Source organism: Ammospiza caudacuta, chromosome 1, assembly GCF_027887145.1.
Source record: "Ammospiza caudacuta isolate bAmmCau1 chromosome 1, bAmmCau1.pri, whole genome shotgun sequence".
Taxonomy (NCBI): domain Eukaryota; kingdom Metazoa; phylum Chordata; class Aves; order Passeriformes; family Passerellidae; genus Ammospiza; species Ammospiza caudacuta.
In genome coordinates, this window is record NC_080593.1 from 112,959,893 (window position 1) to 112,977,402 (window position 17,510).

Here is a 17,510-nt window from a genome sequence, read left to right on the forward strand (position 1 = left end):
TACTCTTCATTTGGGGATAAAAAACCCCAACATGTTAGGAAAACATCTAAATCAAACTATTAATTCCCACATTCAAAGGTATTTGAACAAGCTAAAATTCACATAGATAAATCTGCTTACCTGGTCTATGTCACAAGCAAGACGAAGCAGTACTGGAAATACTCGCTTATGTAAATGGTACATAGGTGGGGGACCCTGACGTCCTTCTGGCATCTGAGAGGCTTTCCCCAACATGTATGTGACCATGCCATGTAGCAGCTCACATGCTGCAACCTGAAATTTAAAAATCCCTTTGGTTATGCATCCATTACTCTCACAGAGAAGACAAAATTGTGGGCAGGAGAGAATGAGTCACATGAAAGGGGGTACTTGAGAAATCACACCCATGCTAAATCACCATTCCAGGAACAGATCATGACCATGGAAGTAATTTACACACTTACTAACTGGTGCTTTTCCTAATGTTTTAGTCTCTGTTATGGGCAGTAACATACCAGCTGGAGAAAGTTCATCATCAGAAAAGTCACCCACAGTGTTTTCAAGGAAACTCCCAGTCTGGACTCTTTGGGTATCAACATCCCAATCCAGCACAGCATCGAAATATTTGCTTAAGTGTTCAGCTGGACTGAGCTCACAAGTTCACAGGCTGGGCATGAGAAGGAGGCCAAACAACACTAGTTTAAAAAGATCCACTAGTTTAAAATATTCATTTTTATGTTAAATCAAGCATAATGCTGTCTGATAGAGCTTACACAACTTCTGCTCTTTAGTTTCTGAACACTTAAAATAGTGTAGTCATGAAAGGGTACCAAAGAAGCACACTGCTACCTATTAATTAATTAAAACAGGTCTGTAGTAACAAGGAAGACATTATTTTATGCAATTTTATCAGCTAGCATAAAACAAGATGAAGAAAAAAAAACAATACTTTTGTTTGCCTGTCACTTGCAGAAAGAGCCAGCTCAGTCACATGAGGCAAAAATAAGTCCAAGTAGATGACAGGCTTCATGTCTGCAAATGGTACAGCAAAGCTCAGGCGCCTCTCAGTGTCCCAGGATACACATTTCTTCATCATCTCTTCTGCAGAGGTAGCTGATGCATTTGAAAGATGAAAACAAGCTTAATACAATATACATAAAGCAAGTACTTAGTTCAGTCAAAAAAATCTGTAACCTTCCAACTTCAGTTAGATTGCCATGCAATGTTAATTCTTTATAAACTACTGAAAAAAACATAGCCAACGTTTCTTTCAAGTGAGAGTTACAGCAGTCTGCAGTTTCAATACAGGTTAAATTTGGAGACAAATAAATCCAGAAGACATTGAATCACACTTGATTTAAAATACTTCTGTAAGACATCCAATATATAATTCATTTGTCTTCTAATGTTACAGAAAATTCTTGAACGTCAATCAGACAAGAAGATCCAATATACTGACTCCTACAATTGCACAGAAAATGGCTACATTCACAGCCATTTATAGCTATCTCCTCCTAGGAAAACTGGCATACTTACTCCCTTCTCTCCCTATATTCCCATATTTTAAAATCTGGTTAACAAAATCTGACCACACTTTGTATTTAATTTCCAGAGAATAAGGCTACTTTTCCCCAGTATTTTTGAGTAAGTAACAGGGAAGTACTTGGCAGAAAGAAAATTGATTGTAAAGACAGAAAAACAAACATAAGCATGCAAAGAAAGGAAAAAAATGCATAATACTATATTAATTTTTAGATTACCTAAATTTTGTGCAGAATTAATCCAGTGAATCTCATGGTCAGGTACTTACACTATTGTTTTCCATTTTTATTTGATTGTATCATATTTAATATTTAAATTATAAAACTTGTTCATGGACTGGACAGAGAAAGGGAGAAAATGCCTTTTTTTGAGGAGCACCCAAATGGAACTCTAGTACCCACACTTACTTTAAGGCATGATGTACCTTAAACTCACAAATGAAAAAGTAAGCTTGCTGATATTTACACAATTCATGACTGCAGCTGCTAAATACTGAGAACTATAGTAGAGGTAGAAATCAGTACCAAGGAGCTACAAAATGGGGCAAAGTTTTAAAATGGCTTTGCAGCCAGAAGGTGAAGGGTGGAATAAATAAAACCATATACTCAGATGCATAGTTTTTTGCTTTCAACTGTAATTTCCTAAACACTTTCCCTACTCCATATTAAGTTGGTGAATACTTTTGCTCTACTAAACTACAGAACTGGATAAAAGTAATTTTGTTCAAATGAAAGCAACAAAAAAACAGGTATATGAGAGTGATGTTGAGGCCTTAATGAAATCTACTTTCAAGAGAGACAGCAGAGGCATATAAATATTTTTGACAGGATACTCACCTGTAATTAAGTTGTGGTTAATCTGCCCTCCCAAAGATCCAAGAAGGCGTGCCACTCTAGTCCTTACTGCTTCCAAGGTGGGACTATTATCCTAAATCATTCAACAGATTAATATTAGTGAAAGCACAGTTACTTCTATAGGGAAGTAATTTGGTTTACAGAGTAAATGAAGGTCTTATGGCTCTTATTAAATACAGATGAAGAAGGTAAAATGAAACCACAAGGAGAAAAATTGCATCAAACAAGAGATGAACTTTGGTTTAGCAAACAAAAGAGGGCAAGACTGGAAAGCACTTTCATTCTATTTTGTGAGCTTTCAATTACCATTTCTCAAGTAAAATTTTATTACCACGGATAACACATATCTACAGAATGACATAACAGTGCAGAAACAAATCTAAAACAAAAATTGCTCTTTTCATTTGCTTTAATTCCAGAACTTAAAGTTTAGATCCTGTACCTATATAGAATAACAGCATCATTTAGATTAGAAAAGACCTCTAAAGTCATCAAGTCCAACCACTAACCCAACACTGCCAAACTCATCACTAAACCATGTCCTCAAGTGCCATGCCCATATGCTTTTGAACACTTCAGGGATGATGATTCTACCACTTACCTGTGTAGCCTGTTCCAATGCTTGACAACCTCTTTTATGAATATATTCTTCCAAATATCCAATCTAAACCTCCTCTGGCACAACCTGAGGCCACTTGCTCTTGTCCTGTCACTTGTTACCTGGGAGACCAACCCCCAGCTGGCTACACGCTCCTTTCAGACAGTTGTGAAGAACAATGAAGTCTCCCCTGAGCCTCCTCTCTCCAGACTCAACAGTGCCTCTCTCAGAAAACTGATTTTCAGAAGCAGCCTGTACAGGATACAAAATTAACTAATTTTGTTTCACAGAATCGCAGAATGACCAAGGTTGGAAGGGGCTGCTGCAGGTCAACTGGTCTAAACTCCCTTCTCAAGCAGGGTCATCCTAGAGCACAGGCACAGCATTGCATCCAGACAGTTCTGGAATATCTCCAGTGAGAGAGACTCCATAATTTCCCTGAGAAATCTGTCCTAGTGCTTGGTCAGTGCACACTAAAGAAGTTCTTCCTCATATTAGATGGAACCTCCTGAGCATCAGTTTCTGCCCATTGCCTCTTGTCCTACTGCTTGGCATCACTGAGAAGAGCCTGGCTCCATCCTCCTGACACCCTCCCTTCAGATACTGATAGATATTGATGAGGTCTCCTCTTAGTCTTCACTTCTCCAGGTTAAACAGGCTGCGATCCCTTGGCCTTTCCTCATAAGAGATGCTTCAGTACTCTAATCACCTTTGTAGCTCTCTACTGGACTCACTCCAGGAGTATCATGTTTAAAGAGAACCAAGTTGGAAAGAGTTCTGTATATAGGAGTAATGTCACATCTAAAAAGAGGTTTATTCCAAGTTAGTTTGTGCAGTGGAATATTAAAATATTCCACTATATTGTATTCCATTATATTATATTATATAAAATATTCCCCTATAATACACTTACATTTGAGAGGCCACTGGACAAAGTAATACATATGTTGGCTTCTAAAGACTGTAACCCTATCCACAATACATTAAAAATCCCCCAAATGCTTAAACACTTACAAAAGTCTATTGCCTACTGCAAAGCTGCTAAGCTGGGACCTGATTTTGGGTGTTGGGAGTCAAATTTTTGTTGTCATAATGCATCAGTCTACCAGTGATACTGACTTACAGGATTTATACAGTCCCCCTTCCCTGCTTAATTCCCATCCTCACCCTGGAATATGACATCTTTCCAGCTGTGCTAAGGTAAGAACAGCTTGTTGAGCCACACTGCAGAATGGAATTCATTAAACTCATCTAAGGTAGAAGTAGCCCTCATTAAAAAAAAAAAAAAAGTATGCATGCAAGAAAGGAAAAGAAGCACTGGGAAGAAAGGATTAACACTTAATTCTTAAAAAGAAAGAGGGCTCTTACCACTGACAATGTCTTTGCTTTTCTTATACGCTGTATCACAACTTTATTACGTCCTTTCTGGGCTGCTTGAGAAAGTTTCCTTACTTCCCAGTTATTATGGGATTCAACTGATGAACAAAAAAAACAGCATATCAACACCAGTTTATTGTACCACCATCTCATGCACCTACTCACAGTTTCATTAAAAAAAAAAAAACCACTCTTGTTTTGCACATTTTTATTTTTAAAATGTGACAATTATTCTTTCACTTAAAGTTATTTATTGTTTTCCTCAATAAAGATTTTCTCTTAGTAAAACTAAGCTAATTTAAGCAAAAAAAGGACACATGACACAGAAATAATAAATAAAATGGCGACAATTACTGATTGCTCAGTCAAAGCAAGTAAATCCTATTTTAAGAAAAAAGTGCATTTTGGGGTATAAGGGAAGTTAATGTTGTTCCAAACACAGAAAGTGCACAATATAAATAAAAAGTATGGCATGTCCACATCTTTATGAAAAAAAAAAAAAAAGATTTCCTCTTCTTTAAGACCAGCAATTTTTTGCATGTATGTACCTGTAGATGTAGAGCTTTTCAAATAACCATCAAGAAGAGGCAGGACATCCTTGTAATAGGGTTGCATCATATGTCTGGGGATGTGAGCTGACCAGTCTTCCAAAGCATCCAGGCCCAGATCAGCCATTGGGGTACAGCTAAGGCCCAGCTTAAATGCATTCTAAATGTCAAATACAAAACTATCAGCCTTTCACATATATTCACCTGTGTTACTTAATGGTAAAAGAGACAAATTTAAAAGCATTTAGTGTACATCTCCCTTTGCTCTGTTTAGCATCTCACTCAAGATCAGCACAGGAGATATTTTTATATTGCAACACGGGCAATAAGAGAGTCTGCTTAGTGCAAAAGCAAATTCCAACAATTTACTTTTTATCCAAAGATTCAAGTAGTTTGCATTCTATCTCACTGAAGACCATAGAGAGCTTAATAGTTACCTTAATACTGACTTTGCTACAGAATGTTTATATGTATTTTAGGGAAAAAAGTGTTAGCTGTACATCACTTTGACTCACCTGCAGTGCAGGAATATATGCTTTGATATCAAGCATGATGATGTCATGGGGTAAAGACAGCAAAAAAATCAGACAAGATGCCAACAATTCATCTTTATACTGCTTCATTTTTGCTGCAACCTAAAATGGAGATAAACAGATCAAGAACAAACATAAACATTTTGAAATCTTGACTTAATTGTGTAATGTAAAATGATTTATCCATGTCAAATAAACAAATTATTTACCCATGTAAAATAAACAAGGCCAAACCAATATTGGAATCTCATTCACCTGCAGACAGTTACCAGAAGTATTTATACTGTTATTTCTCAATTGTATATGAACTGGTGACCAATACACCTCTTCTGACATTGAAAAAACTGACCAGAAAGGATTTTAAAACCTCATTATCTCACACAGTTCAAAAAGCAAGAATACCTCTACTGTGTATGTAAGATTTCTCAGAGGATAAAATTTTGATTGAATCACATATGTTTTTATTCAGCCTAAGAAAGTTAGGGAGCAACATTCCTTACCTCTTTTCCAAACTTTACAAACAGTGCAAAGCAAGAGGTCTTTTCTGGGTCTTCAGGACACCTTTTGAAGCTCCTGGGGCTGACACCCTACCAAAGAGAAACCACAAGTCAATACTATTAAAAAGTACATAGTACATATATGAACCAGAAGTTCAACTCAGAATACATACATCATACTGTCCAATACAAAACTGGTGTCAGTGAAAACTTGAAATGTATCTTTGATCTTTTAGAGGTTAGAAATTAATATTAATATGGTTCACTGAGGGTCAACTTTTTGGAATATATTAAATATTAAGCAAATAAACAAGAGATGTCTGCAAAGCAGCTTTTCAATGATTTAATTTTCTCTGCTCATGCAACAAATCATAAAAACCCCAACTTCCCTAACAGTGGATGTCCAGGTGGCAAGAATGATGGCGTAAAAAGAAAATAATTTACAACAGTGTCCACAGTACAAGCATCTACACCAATGAGTTTCCAAATGTGCTTCACTTGGTGCCATCAGCAGCAGTGGCAGGGACAGCTCTGGGCTCTGTGTTGGGCTACACACCCACGTGTTTTAGTCCTATAGCTTCCAAACCACAGCTAGTGCATCTACCACTGGGGCAGCATATTCCCTGTGGGAATCAGTGAGTGGAGCAGGAATACACTCCTGAAGTTGACTCATTAACTGACAGATAACTCTGCTGCTCTGATTAGATTGTTCTATCCAAAATATCTTTTATCCCATCTGCACTGCAAAGGTACCTCCCAGCTCTCTGTTCACCCAGCTCTCAGGATTTTGGAAAGAGTGCTGCCCAGGCTGCCCAGGCAGGTCATGGACTCTCCCTCTCTGAAGACATTCCAAAGCCACCCTGATGAGGTCTGTGCCACCTGCTTTAGGAGACACTGCCTTGGCAGAGGGAGTTGGACTGGATGTATTCCAGAGGTCCCTTCCAACCCTAACAATTTGGAGATTCTGTGATGACACATGGATAGTGTCTCTTCAGAAGCTGGGCTTCTAGTCTAAATTTTGACTACTAATGTGCTTCCAATTCTGGAGGCACAGGAAGATATAAATATTTGAAACAACCCAGTAACAGTTTCAATGAACTATTTTCCATAGGGAATAAAATACTATACGTTAAGAATGGCACATGTTACCCCTCCATTGGATAAAAGATCTCACCTCAAAGTATTTTATCCTCTTGGCAATTTTCATTGTAACTGAGAGCAGCTTGTAGAATCCACTAATAAGAGGTAGTCTTGTTGAATGTACAATAAGCTCATAACCAAAGGAATATACCCAAGGGTGAAAGTATTCCACATGTTTCTCTGGCAGTATCTCTCTAAAACAAATTCACAGAAAATAGGGAAAGAAAAAGAAGAAAGAAAGTCATTAAATACAAAGTTTTATTTTTAAAAAGCTTTCATCTTGGTACAAGAAAGAAATATTGCTGTAACAGAGCATCAGACAGACAGAGAATAAATGCATGCTGCATTCTGAGTCAAACAAAAGAAGATTTTAATTTTGTTTTAGAGGGCAAAGCCATTTATTATTTATTATATCTCATTATTGAATTTATACAAACACACATCCTCATATATCACATTCCATTACTGGGACATCCACAGGCACCTAATTCTGTACCTTTCACATAATGCCCCTTACTGGTCTATGAACACTGTATCTCTGGTCTCTGAAGTATTTAGGATACATGGTCAGGATAATACTACAAGTTATAACATATAATGAATGACAACTACACCCAAATAATGAAAGTGAATGCTAATGGATGTCTCTTGTATTCTTTTAAAAAACTTGAGATGATGAGCTTTTATGTGTTTACCTATGGCCCAGGTGTCTGAAAAACCCTTCCTGTCTCCCTTCTAATCATCTTGTGCATTTTGAAATATGATCATTCAAACTAACTCAGAAACAAGCATCTTAAACACATCTCACCTCAAACTTCTTCCAACCACTTTGTAACTTTCAAATTACATAAAAACATATAAATACCTGCAGAATTCCACTAGATTTATAAAGGCAATAAAATCTATTGGCTTCGCTGGCTGAAGGTTTGAAGCAGGGTCAGAAGAAGGCCCAAGCAAAGCACTGTCACCTGCATTTCCATCCTGAAAATAAATGTTGAAGAAAGAACACTGGGTCTGTGACAACACAGAAAGTCTTTACACATTTTTTTTGCCACATTAACAGTCTGTCTTTTTCTGTTACTAGGTACTCTGAGAGATGAAGGACTAACAGTTGATACATCAGTCATTGAAAGGAAAAATAAGAGATGGCTCCTTCTAAGCATAAAGCCAGTTGCAAAATGAAAAACTGTAGATTCCAGAGTAGAAACTCTAAAGTAACAGATTCTGTGAACTTCTATTGATTCTGATGTGTCTATCTCCTAACACTGCAATGCAACATTCAGAGATATTAAGAAAAACATTTTATCTGGCATAACTGTTACTTCAAGACACTAAAGGGTGTTATCTAGGCATAATGAAAACAAAACAAGGGATATGATTTTGGTTCCCCTACAACAGCAGGAGTTAATGGATAGGTCCTCAGGTCTCACCTGTTCACTAATATCCAGTTTCTGAACAGTCAGGTCCAATTTCTCAATGATCTTCAAAACAGATTTTACAAGCTCATCATACAGGACACGACTTAGGGATTGCAGTTGTGCCTTTTCCGTAAGGAAGTTCGCATCTTCAAAAACACTTTCCTTTGCAGGACAAAAATGTTCATATTTCAAAAAACAAATGAAAATTATTTCTTTTATTTACAAACATTTAAATGATCCAGAGAATCCAGTTTTGGATGTTTCTCAGCTATGAAAGCATAAATTAATCCCTGTTTAATTAATTTATCAGCCATAAAATCCAACTAAAACCAGAAAACAACCCTTCTAGAGCATGACATTTGGAAAAAGTCTGAAGTTAGAAAAGCAGCTATAAGACAACAAGACTCAGGATCATGTTTTATTTTCCATTTCATTTTGTATTTCCATGTTAAGTATGCTTTACCTTCATTGTGTCACAGCTCAGTAGACTTCTAAAGAGGTACAGATAGTCCTTATAAGTTGGTACTTTTGATCTTGGTGTCACAACTTCTCCAGCTTCAAAGGCTTCTTCTGTTCCAGAAGTCTCTTTTACAGAAAAATCCTGAAGGGACACCATGTTTGTCAGACACATTGCTCTGGTGGTTTGACCCTGGGTGCATGGCAGATACCCACCAGGACATTCTACCACTCTCCTCCTCACCAGGATTGGGAAGGAGAAAATAAGAAGGAAAAACCCATGGGTCAAGATAAAAGCAGTTTAGTAGCAAAGGATGACAAAAGACTTATTCTCTACTTCCCATCAGCAGGCAATGTCCAGCCACTTGGAAGTAGGGTTTTGGTACATGGAAGACAAAGACCCTAACCAGTGCTGCCCACCTCCTCCTTTCTGTCAGCTTCTCTTGCTGACCAGACACCATATGGCATGGAATTTCCCTTTGGTCAGTTTGGGTCAGCTGGCCTGGCTCTGTCCCCTCCCAAGATCTTGTTCCCCCCAGTCTTCTGGTGAGGAGAGAATATTGGAGAGCCACCTTGAAGCTGTGTCAGTGCTGCTCAGCAGTAGCCAAAATGCTAGTGTGTTATCAACACATTTCCAGTTACAAATACAAGCACAGCTCCATGAGGGCTGCTATGGGAAAAATTAACTCCATCTCAGTCAAATCCCAATACAACTGCCAATGGAACTACCTGATATATGCAATATACTACCTATATATGCAATATAATGTAACATTGCTGCAGGTAGAAACATGGAATGTTTAGTGTTCTCCATCAATCTGGAAAGAGCACAGAACAACCACCTCAATCCAAAAAAAACCCAAAGAAGCTCTAAGGTTGTTCTAGTGCTCAGTTATTTGAGAAATTCTATAGTTATTCTGCTGCACAAGATTAAAAAGCTTTAATATCCTTGCTTAACACAAGTGTTCAGTAACGTTTAAAATGTCCAAAATTTAACTTGGAAGAAAGCTGGATGACTTTAATTACAACCTACTTTATTACAGACAATCTGACCAAACAGAAGATTATTCCCTGTAATTTTCTTTATCCAGCACAAGAGGCGCATCTACACTGTGCTGAGCAGAGGTAGGGATGAGAGACTTAAGAACAAATGAGCCAATAACTAATAATACTAATGGAGTAATGGATAGTACTATTTTTGCTTCCTTGGGCATTCCCTTGTTTACTGGGTTAGGTTGTCAAGAACTGGAATGGAATGTATGCTCTAGGAATCTAAATGAAATAAATGTTTGAACAGTTATTTTACCTTCGAAAATGTGATTGGCTTGGAGAAAATTCTGATTAATCCCTGATGAACTGAAACAAACAAAAACCAAAATTGCCTGAACAGATTTAAAAAGCATGGCATTCATATCACTCATAACATTAACAATGAAACAAATCACTTTTCTATATTCTGTCATGGTAAGGGAAAAGCAAAAGAACACTGATTTTTTTCCTTTAAGGACAAAATAGCTCAGATCAGAGCCTTGACTCTCGGATGTTCCACAGGCAACCAATCCTGAACTTGCTTCTCACTACTTTTTCTCAATACTAGTATGACTTTTTCCTGATTATGAATGACAACAAGGGCATCACTCATAATGCCCTTATTGAAAAGGCAACAGCCCCCATTTATGTTCACAGATTTAATGTCCCAGCAATAGAGAAAAGTCACGATAAATAGCTGAAAGAAATAAAAAATAATTTCTGAAAATCATTGAAAAGAAATGTCAGCTTGAGACTACTAGAATTGTCAGTTACCAATACTGACACAATCAGTATTGCATTCACAGAACTACATCTAACTTCATGTTTGGAATTTTACTATTTAACAGTTCCAGAACATTAAAAAATTGCATTTCTAATAGAGATCACACTCATCCTATTTTCTGTGCTATTTTTAATGGGTAACTGAAAGGACATTGAACAGATTTTTGTACATTTTCCTATGAAATCCCTTTCTTCTCATAATTCTTCAGGGCAGGAATGCAAGTCTTATCACAAACTTGTATTCTCCTGACCTAAATGATACCCACTTTGTTATCCAAAATGATTGTTAAATGCATTCTTGAAGTTATTTAACAGTGGATATTGAAAAATATCACCATGAAAACACTCAACCTCCATTATCAGAGAAGAGGACAAGTTTCATTTTTGATCCTGAATGGCTATTCCACATTTCTCTCCTAGAATCAGTTATGCAATTTATGAGGGAAAAAAAAAACCAAAACACCCAAAGGAAAAAAAAACCATGATCCCAAAAAACTCCAATGAAGTTAGTATCACAGACTTACCCACAGTGCTAATAAAGCTCCACAAAACTGGACCTTTTCCTGAGAGAGACAGAAACACTTTTATTATAGATCTGCAACAGACCAGTTGCATTTTCTCAGTGTACTGTGGAAAGCTGTTGATCTGCAGCACAATTAGATGTTCAAGAACTGGGGTGTATACCTCAGGAACCTAAAATGAAGAAAAACAATACATCCATTATGCAAATTATGTGAAGTTATTTCAGCATGTTACTTTGTTACAAGAGCTTGCATCATGATCTGCTCTGAGAACAAGAAAAGAGTTAGCAAGTGAATTCATCTTAGACATACAAAAACCCCAAACAAAGAAACAAACAAAAACAACAACAAAATCCTGCCCAAATAAAACTAAACAGAGTAAGAAAGCTTCCTGAACCACATTATGGAAAGTAGCTCCTGAAGAGATTAGTGCTTCAGTGCATCTAGTTTTAAGCTTACCAGAAAAGTACCAATTTAATTAAACAACAGTAACAGCATTATATTCTGTTTATCCACAACCACCTGAATACAAAATGTATGCCCTAATCTTACTTCACAGCTCCAGGTAAGACCCAGAAAGCCCTCATTTAAATAGACAGCATAACATCATAGCAGAATCAAAGTACCAGTCTCAGAGAATATGCTAAGTATCACTACCAAAAGGCAAAGCAGCAACAGAATGGTATAAACACAAAAAGGTTATGGCTATGTCGAAATAAAGAACATTATTTATAAATAAATAAATAAAACATATTCATATTTGCCTATTGTGGTTTTAATTTCAATGCACTGTAGCATTTTATTTAGCATATTCAGTGCACTTTCTTTATTCAAATAAAATCCATTAGAGCATTCTCCTGATATTCTTCCCATCCCCTAGGGGCTAGATGTCACTACATTTCAGGTAAACACCTTCTACCATAAATCGGTTCACAGCTATTACCTCCTAACACATCTGCAACTGCATAAAAGAACTGGGTGGTACTTTAAATACTCCACTTACTTTATCTATATGGAATATCACACTGGCAATGGACTGGAGGAAACTTGGTAGCTGATACAGATGGTCATCTACTGTTTCTGCTTCTGTGAGGAACATTTGCTTACAGCGCTGAAGGAGCTCCATGTACATGTTGTCCACATCCTCAGGATGTATAGCTTTACAGGGCTTACAGAGAGAAAATAAAAACCTGGTTTGGCAAGTTTGTTGAGCTGAGCAAATAAATGCATGCTGTAGCACTAAAACCCAGCCACCTCTTCACTGAACCATAACCATAATTTGAAGCTTTTCCAGCAACTCAACATACCTGAAAAAACTAACTTTAGATACTCATTACATGTATGAAAAACCCAGTACCTGACATGGAGTATGTAATGTAATAATAGTTCACTAATGCAGTGTATTTTGCTGTAAAAGTACTTGAATTTTCAGTGACATGAATTTATATTCAGAGTGAAAAACATGGGAGTTTGGCTGTAAATATCTTAAATTCTGCATTATGGATGCTTAGATTAACTAATATTTTGAATTAGCTGCATTAAAGTAATAAGTGGCTTACCTTAATGCAGCTTAACTGATTATCACTGATGGGTTACTACTATTAATGACTTAACTGAGCAGTCCAAATTATGAACTTTTACTGTTTTATATATAGGTCCTGTACAAACAGAACCTATAAAGACTATTCCCAAACTAATGAACAAGTGGAAAGTACCCCAGAGAGTAACTAAGGGTTTGTAATAAAGCTTACAAATTTCTATAGAATGATTTGTAAATCACAACATGAACTAGGTCAAAAACAAGTCTTTGTGGACAGGAACCAGGTCAAAGGCAAGAACTGTGGCAGGGAACTGACCATCGCAAAGAATGGACTGATTTACGTAACAGTGAAATATGGCTGTTGGCCTAAAGGCTGAAAGTCTAAAGTCCAAAGACAGCCTAAAGTCTGTCTACAAACATGCTGACAAAATTAAGACTACCCATTTATCACTTGCAAAACTTCAAGTAATATTTTAGAATTATTTCAGCAATCAAAGAAATATTCTCCCTTGAAACTGAACCAAGCATGAGCACAAGTTCAGTGCTACAGTCACAACTTGCAGCAGCACCAAGACTCTTCTTCCTCCCAGCCCAGTATCTGATGCTTGGCCAAGATTTAACTTAAACACAGTAACAAGTATTAATATATCTTAACATATTAGGTATTTACAGGTACTGGAGCATTAAATTTGTTAAAATTTGCAGTATTATCCTAGCCCTATATTTACATTATGCAATTTTAAGTTCTTGCATTCCATCCATAATAGATGTTTTTAATAGGGTTCTTTCAATTATCTGAAGTACTTATTTTTTTCTGGAACCAATACCTTGAACTCAATTTCTTTCTACCTCATATCATAGAAGAGGAAGACTAGGTTTGAACAAAGCACATAGAAAATTCTACAAACAAATGCACTCTACTCAAAAGGTAGCAAAAAGAGGATTCAGCTAATAACCAGCTATTCTACTGCCATTCCTAAACTTCTCTAAATAATCTTTGAGATCATTTAACCTCATTTTTGCTTTGAGAGACAAAAAAAAGCCAGTCTAAAATTTATTATATAAAAGTTGTGGTACCACCATCAAGGACAGAGGCTGCAAATACATAAATACCACCCTTTCTTTATTGAACTTGACTGTTATATTCCCATCTTAATTGACTGCTGACAGAAACTGGAAGTTGCTCCTAATGCTGCTTCCTGACAAACATACCTGCCATCTACATTGGTATGTAAGCAAGGTTTTGTTTGTTGTTTCTTGTTGTATTTTACTTTGTGGTTGTTCCACAAATCACCTCCTACTGTCCTGCAGTCAGCAGTGCCTTTTAGCTGTTTTGAGTGAGGTGTGTAAGAACCTCAGAACTACTTTCAGACTGAAGCCTGGATTCTACCATTAATGCAGAGAGAGATAACAAGGTATTGCCTGTACCTAAGCAATTAAGCACATCCTGAAGTTTTGTGACAGCTGCATATGAAGCTCCTGTTTTTCCACTTCAGAACTTGTGCACAGGAAATAACTACAACTACAACTCAATGATGCAAGAGCTCCTGCTAGATTCAGTATACATTGGAAAATTTTAATCCAAAAGGTATTTTACAATGCAATTAATTAAGTCCAACACTTAGTGCAGAAACAGGAGCCCTCCCTATTAAAAGAGCTGTGTAAAATTGTAAAATGCATGGTATGAATCCCAGCTTTACAAGCTTTCAGTAAGCTCCTTGACCAGAATAACTCCTCTGCACATACTGATGCGAAAAGCCCATATCCGCGAATGGCGATGGACAGCTCCTTGCTGCTCGAATCCATCCTCCTGATGGTTCCATAGAACTGCTCCATGAAGAACTGCAACTTGCTCTTGTGTAGCTCTGCATCCTTAGACACCATTAGAGAAATCTGTAAAACAGATGTAAACATTCCAGCATTTCACAAAAAAATGACAGTAAGTCTTAGATGCTTTGTATTACTAAGCATACTAAGACAGTAAGTCTTAGTATGCTTAGTAATACAAAGCACTAAATAATAAACTGAATTATTCATTAAATAGATTAATCAAATTTCCAAGCACCAAATATTCCCAGTATTTCAAGAAATTGAATTCTGCTTTAGATTTGGAGATCCCAGTGAAGTTACCACACCTGCTTAAGGAATGAATCCAGTGCAGAATAACTGGCTTTCTTCAGCTCCTGATGCGAGTGGCCACACCATTTGCACAATACTTCATAGAGGGACACATAGCTGTCCAGGAGCAAGGCTCCAAACTGAGCAGAGTGCCAGCTGAACAACTGTAACCCAGCTGCAATTTAAAAACAGTTCTCATTAAAACCAAACTTACATTACATTTTACACAACGTAAAATGCAGCCCGGACTGTGAGTCCACATTAGGACATTAGGTAGGCAGACCCACCATGACTGGAGCATATAAAGTATATTCCTCTAGCCTCTACTGATACTCTACAGTATCAGTACCCAAACATTAAGAACTTAAACAAAAAAAAACCTTCCAAAATAATCTTTTTAAATGTACACCATTATGGAACATACACCTGTGTTCTGATGTAATTATATTACTATTGAAAAAGAAAGGGACTTCAATGGTTATAAATAAAAATTGATTGTCCAATTCAGAAGGATCTGGTTTCAGTTGTCAGGACATATGCAAAAGTCCCCTCCTCTATCAAACTATGATGCAGACAAATAAAAAATTCAGATTATAGGTAATTTCACTATTCCAAATATAAACATAAACGAAATTTCAAAGTTGTCAATGAATTAACTGGGGAGAGGATAGACTACCTTTAAAGAGGGTTTTACCCCTCACAGTTACCATGGGCCTAATACTCATGCATTTCTGCAATTTCTGCATAAGCCACTCACATTTCACAGGCCAATTTCTAATCTTCTGATTCTTCTCCCCATTCTTTTCGTCCTTCTTCCAGTGAAATTTCTCTCTTTTTTTTTTTTACTCATTCCACTGTCACACCTCTTTTCTCCTAATTAGCTACACTCCTCTTATTTCTACCATTTCTTTCTCACATCACAGTTTTGTACTACTCCAGAGGAGCAAATGGCATCAAGTATAATGCTACTATTCATAAACTGATTAGACCTTGACTAGTTTAACCAACTAAACGTTAAACTTTATAGTCCAATTTGAAGTACAGCAGCTTTCCCCCTCGCCAGCTTAGAAGTTTGAAGACTAGAGACATCTGGACACATCCAGTAAGGAATAAACAATTCCAGACAAAAGACAGTATCCACCTCAGCATGAATGGAAATAGTTTATATCTTACCTAGAGGTACTGCGTATCGCTTCTGATCAACCTGTAATACCCAGAAAAGATTTGTCACTGTGATTTACTCTTCACCAGGGCTAATCTGTTTATGCAGAACAATTAACAAATAGCAGATTTACCTGTGGGTTGATTGCCTTCATTGCAAAATCAAAAATCTCCTTTGCAGTCTGAGGATCTGTGAAACAATCCAATAGTGAGTATTTCATTAGTTACATACAGTAGGCAGAATGAAACTAATATATTTTTATCAATGCTTGGTATGAAGCAGTAATATTGGAAAGCCTTATATATCTCATTTTAAGAGACAGAGACTTTTTTTTCCTGAAATACGCTTAAGTTTGAAAAAAAATTGTACATGTGTGTTAGCTGTTTTTTCTGAATATCCGTGTAAGAGAAACACATCTCCATAACAAACTGCATTCCAGCTTCAGTGTGGCTCTCATAGCTGCCCAACATGCGGTCAGAAAATAGCACTTCAAAGATTTATATATAGAAAAATGCTGATGAAGCCACTTCACACAAAGACAGATTACAAGGACTGTGTGAATGTGTATTTTGCATAAACCACCTACTAAGGAAATTTTAATTCTGCATGCACACACAGAAATGGTGCTACTTTTTGGTTGTGTAATAATTAAATGTAGAACTGTCTGTAAAACTGTATTAAAAGGTGTCACTGCCTTTCTCATAGAGAAAGAACATACCTTCATCCACAGACTTGGTGAAGTTGTACATGAGTGCAACCAGTCCCCTCAGACATCCTGCTACAAGAGGTAGCTTGGGTCCCCTTGTAGCAGATGTCATCTGAAAAGAATAAAATACTTGCAAGCTAAGATAAATTTACACCAAGGCTTTCCAGCTCCCAGAAGTGTAGGCAAATAACTTATTTCAACTTAATAGTTATATCAGAACCCAACTCTATGAAACAACTCCACAGAAACATCTTTACTCCTAAGTGTCACATCATTTGGAGGGAAGCAGGACAGATCATTTGAAAAACATGGAAATGTTCCACCAAGACCAAAAATACTAAAATTTAGATAAAATACAGTAATGTTTTGAAAGTACTTAAAAATTCAGATACATGAAAGTTCAGCAGAAATTTGATGTTCACCTCATGTGCAAGAACTCTGCAGCAGTACAGAACAAATCAGAAACTACCATTGCATGATAAGGTAACACCTCTTAGGGAATGATCATCTTTTCACACAGTAAATTGGCCCATTTGCTGTTACTGATGGCCTTGAATTTTCACTTAGAAAGCTTCTCAGAGCCAGAGAATACAACTTAGACAGTCTTTCAGGAAGAATTTATGATTGTCCAGCTAGATCCTGAGAAACTGTACTAGATACAGTAGTATTCCAACAGCCAGTGCTATTTACTTCAAAGGAAAAAAAAAAC

General features: G+C 36.8%; 1 protein-coding gene across 1 annotated transcript in view; it reads right to left on the minus strand.

Annotated features, from left to right (window-relative positions):
- Window positions 1-17,510, minus strand: part of PRKDC (protein kinase, DNA-activated, catalytic subunit) — an 84,486-nt gene that overhangs the window by 61,176 nt on the left and 5,800 nt on the right. The window contains exons 9-27 of the mRNA XM_058806045.1: window positions 16,814-16,913; window positions 16,229-16,284; window positions 16,107-16,137; window positions 14,951-15,108; window positions 14,562-14,708; window positions 12,279-12,443; window positions 11,275-11,447; window positions 10,249-10,324; window positions 8,950-9,087; window positions 8,499-8,648; window positions 7,934-8,049; window positions 7,103-7,262; window positions 5,932-6,018; window positions 5,414-5,533; window positions 4,899-5,058; window positions 4,342-4,448; window positions 2,358-2,448; window positions 929-1,092; window positions 121-273 (exon numbers count right to left, since the gene is read on the minus strand). Coding sequence (XP_058662028.1) covers window positions 121-273; window positions 929-1,092; window positions 2,358-2,448; window positions 4,342-4,448; window positions 4,899-5,058; window positions 5,414-5,533; window positions 5,932-6,018; window positions 7,103-7,262; window positions 7,934-8,049; window positions 8,499-8,648; window positions 8,950-9,087; window positions 10,249-10,324; window positions 11,275-11,447; window positions 12,279-12,443; window positions 14,562-14,708; window positions 14,951-15,108; window positions 16,107-16,137; window positions 16,229-16,284; window positions 16,814-16,913 — 2,352 coding nt within the window. The remainder of the gene's footprint in view (window positions 1-120; window positions 274-928; window positions 1,093-2,357; window positions 2,449-4,341; window positions 4,449-4,898; window positions 5,059-5,413; window positions 5,534-5,931; window positions 6,019-7,102; window positions 7,263-7,933; window positions 8,050-8,498; window positions 8,649-8,949; window positions 9,088-10,248; window positions 10,325-11,274; window positions 11,448-12,278; window positions 12,444-14,561; window positions 14,709-14,950; window positions 15,109-16,106; window positions 16,138-16,228; window positions 16,285-16,813; window positions 16,914-17,510) is intronic.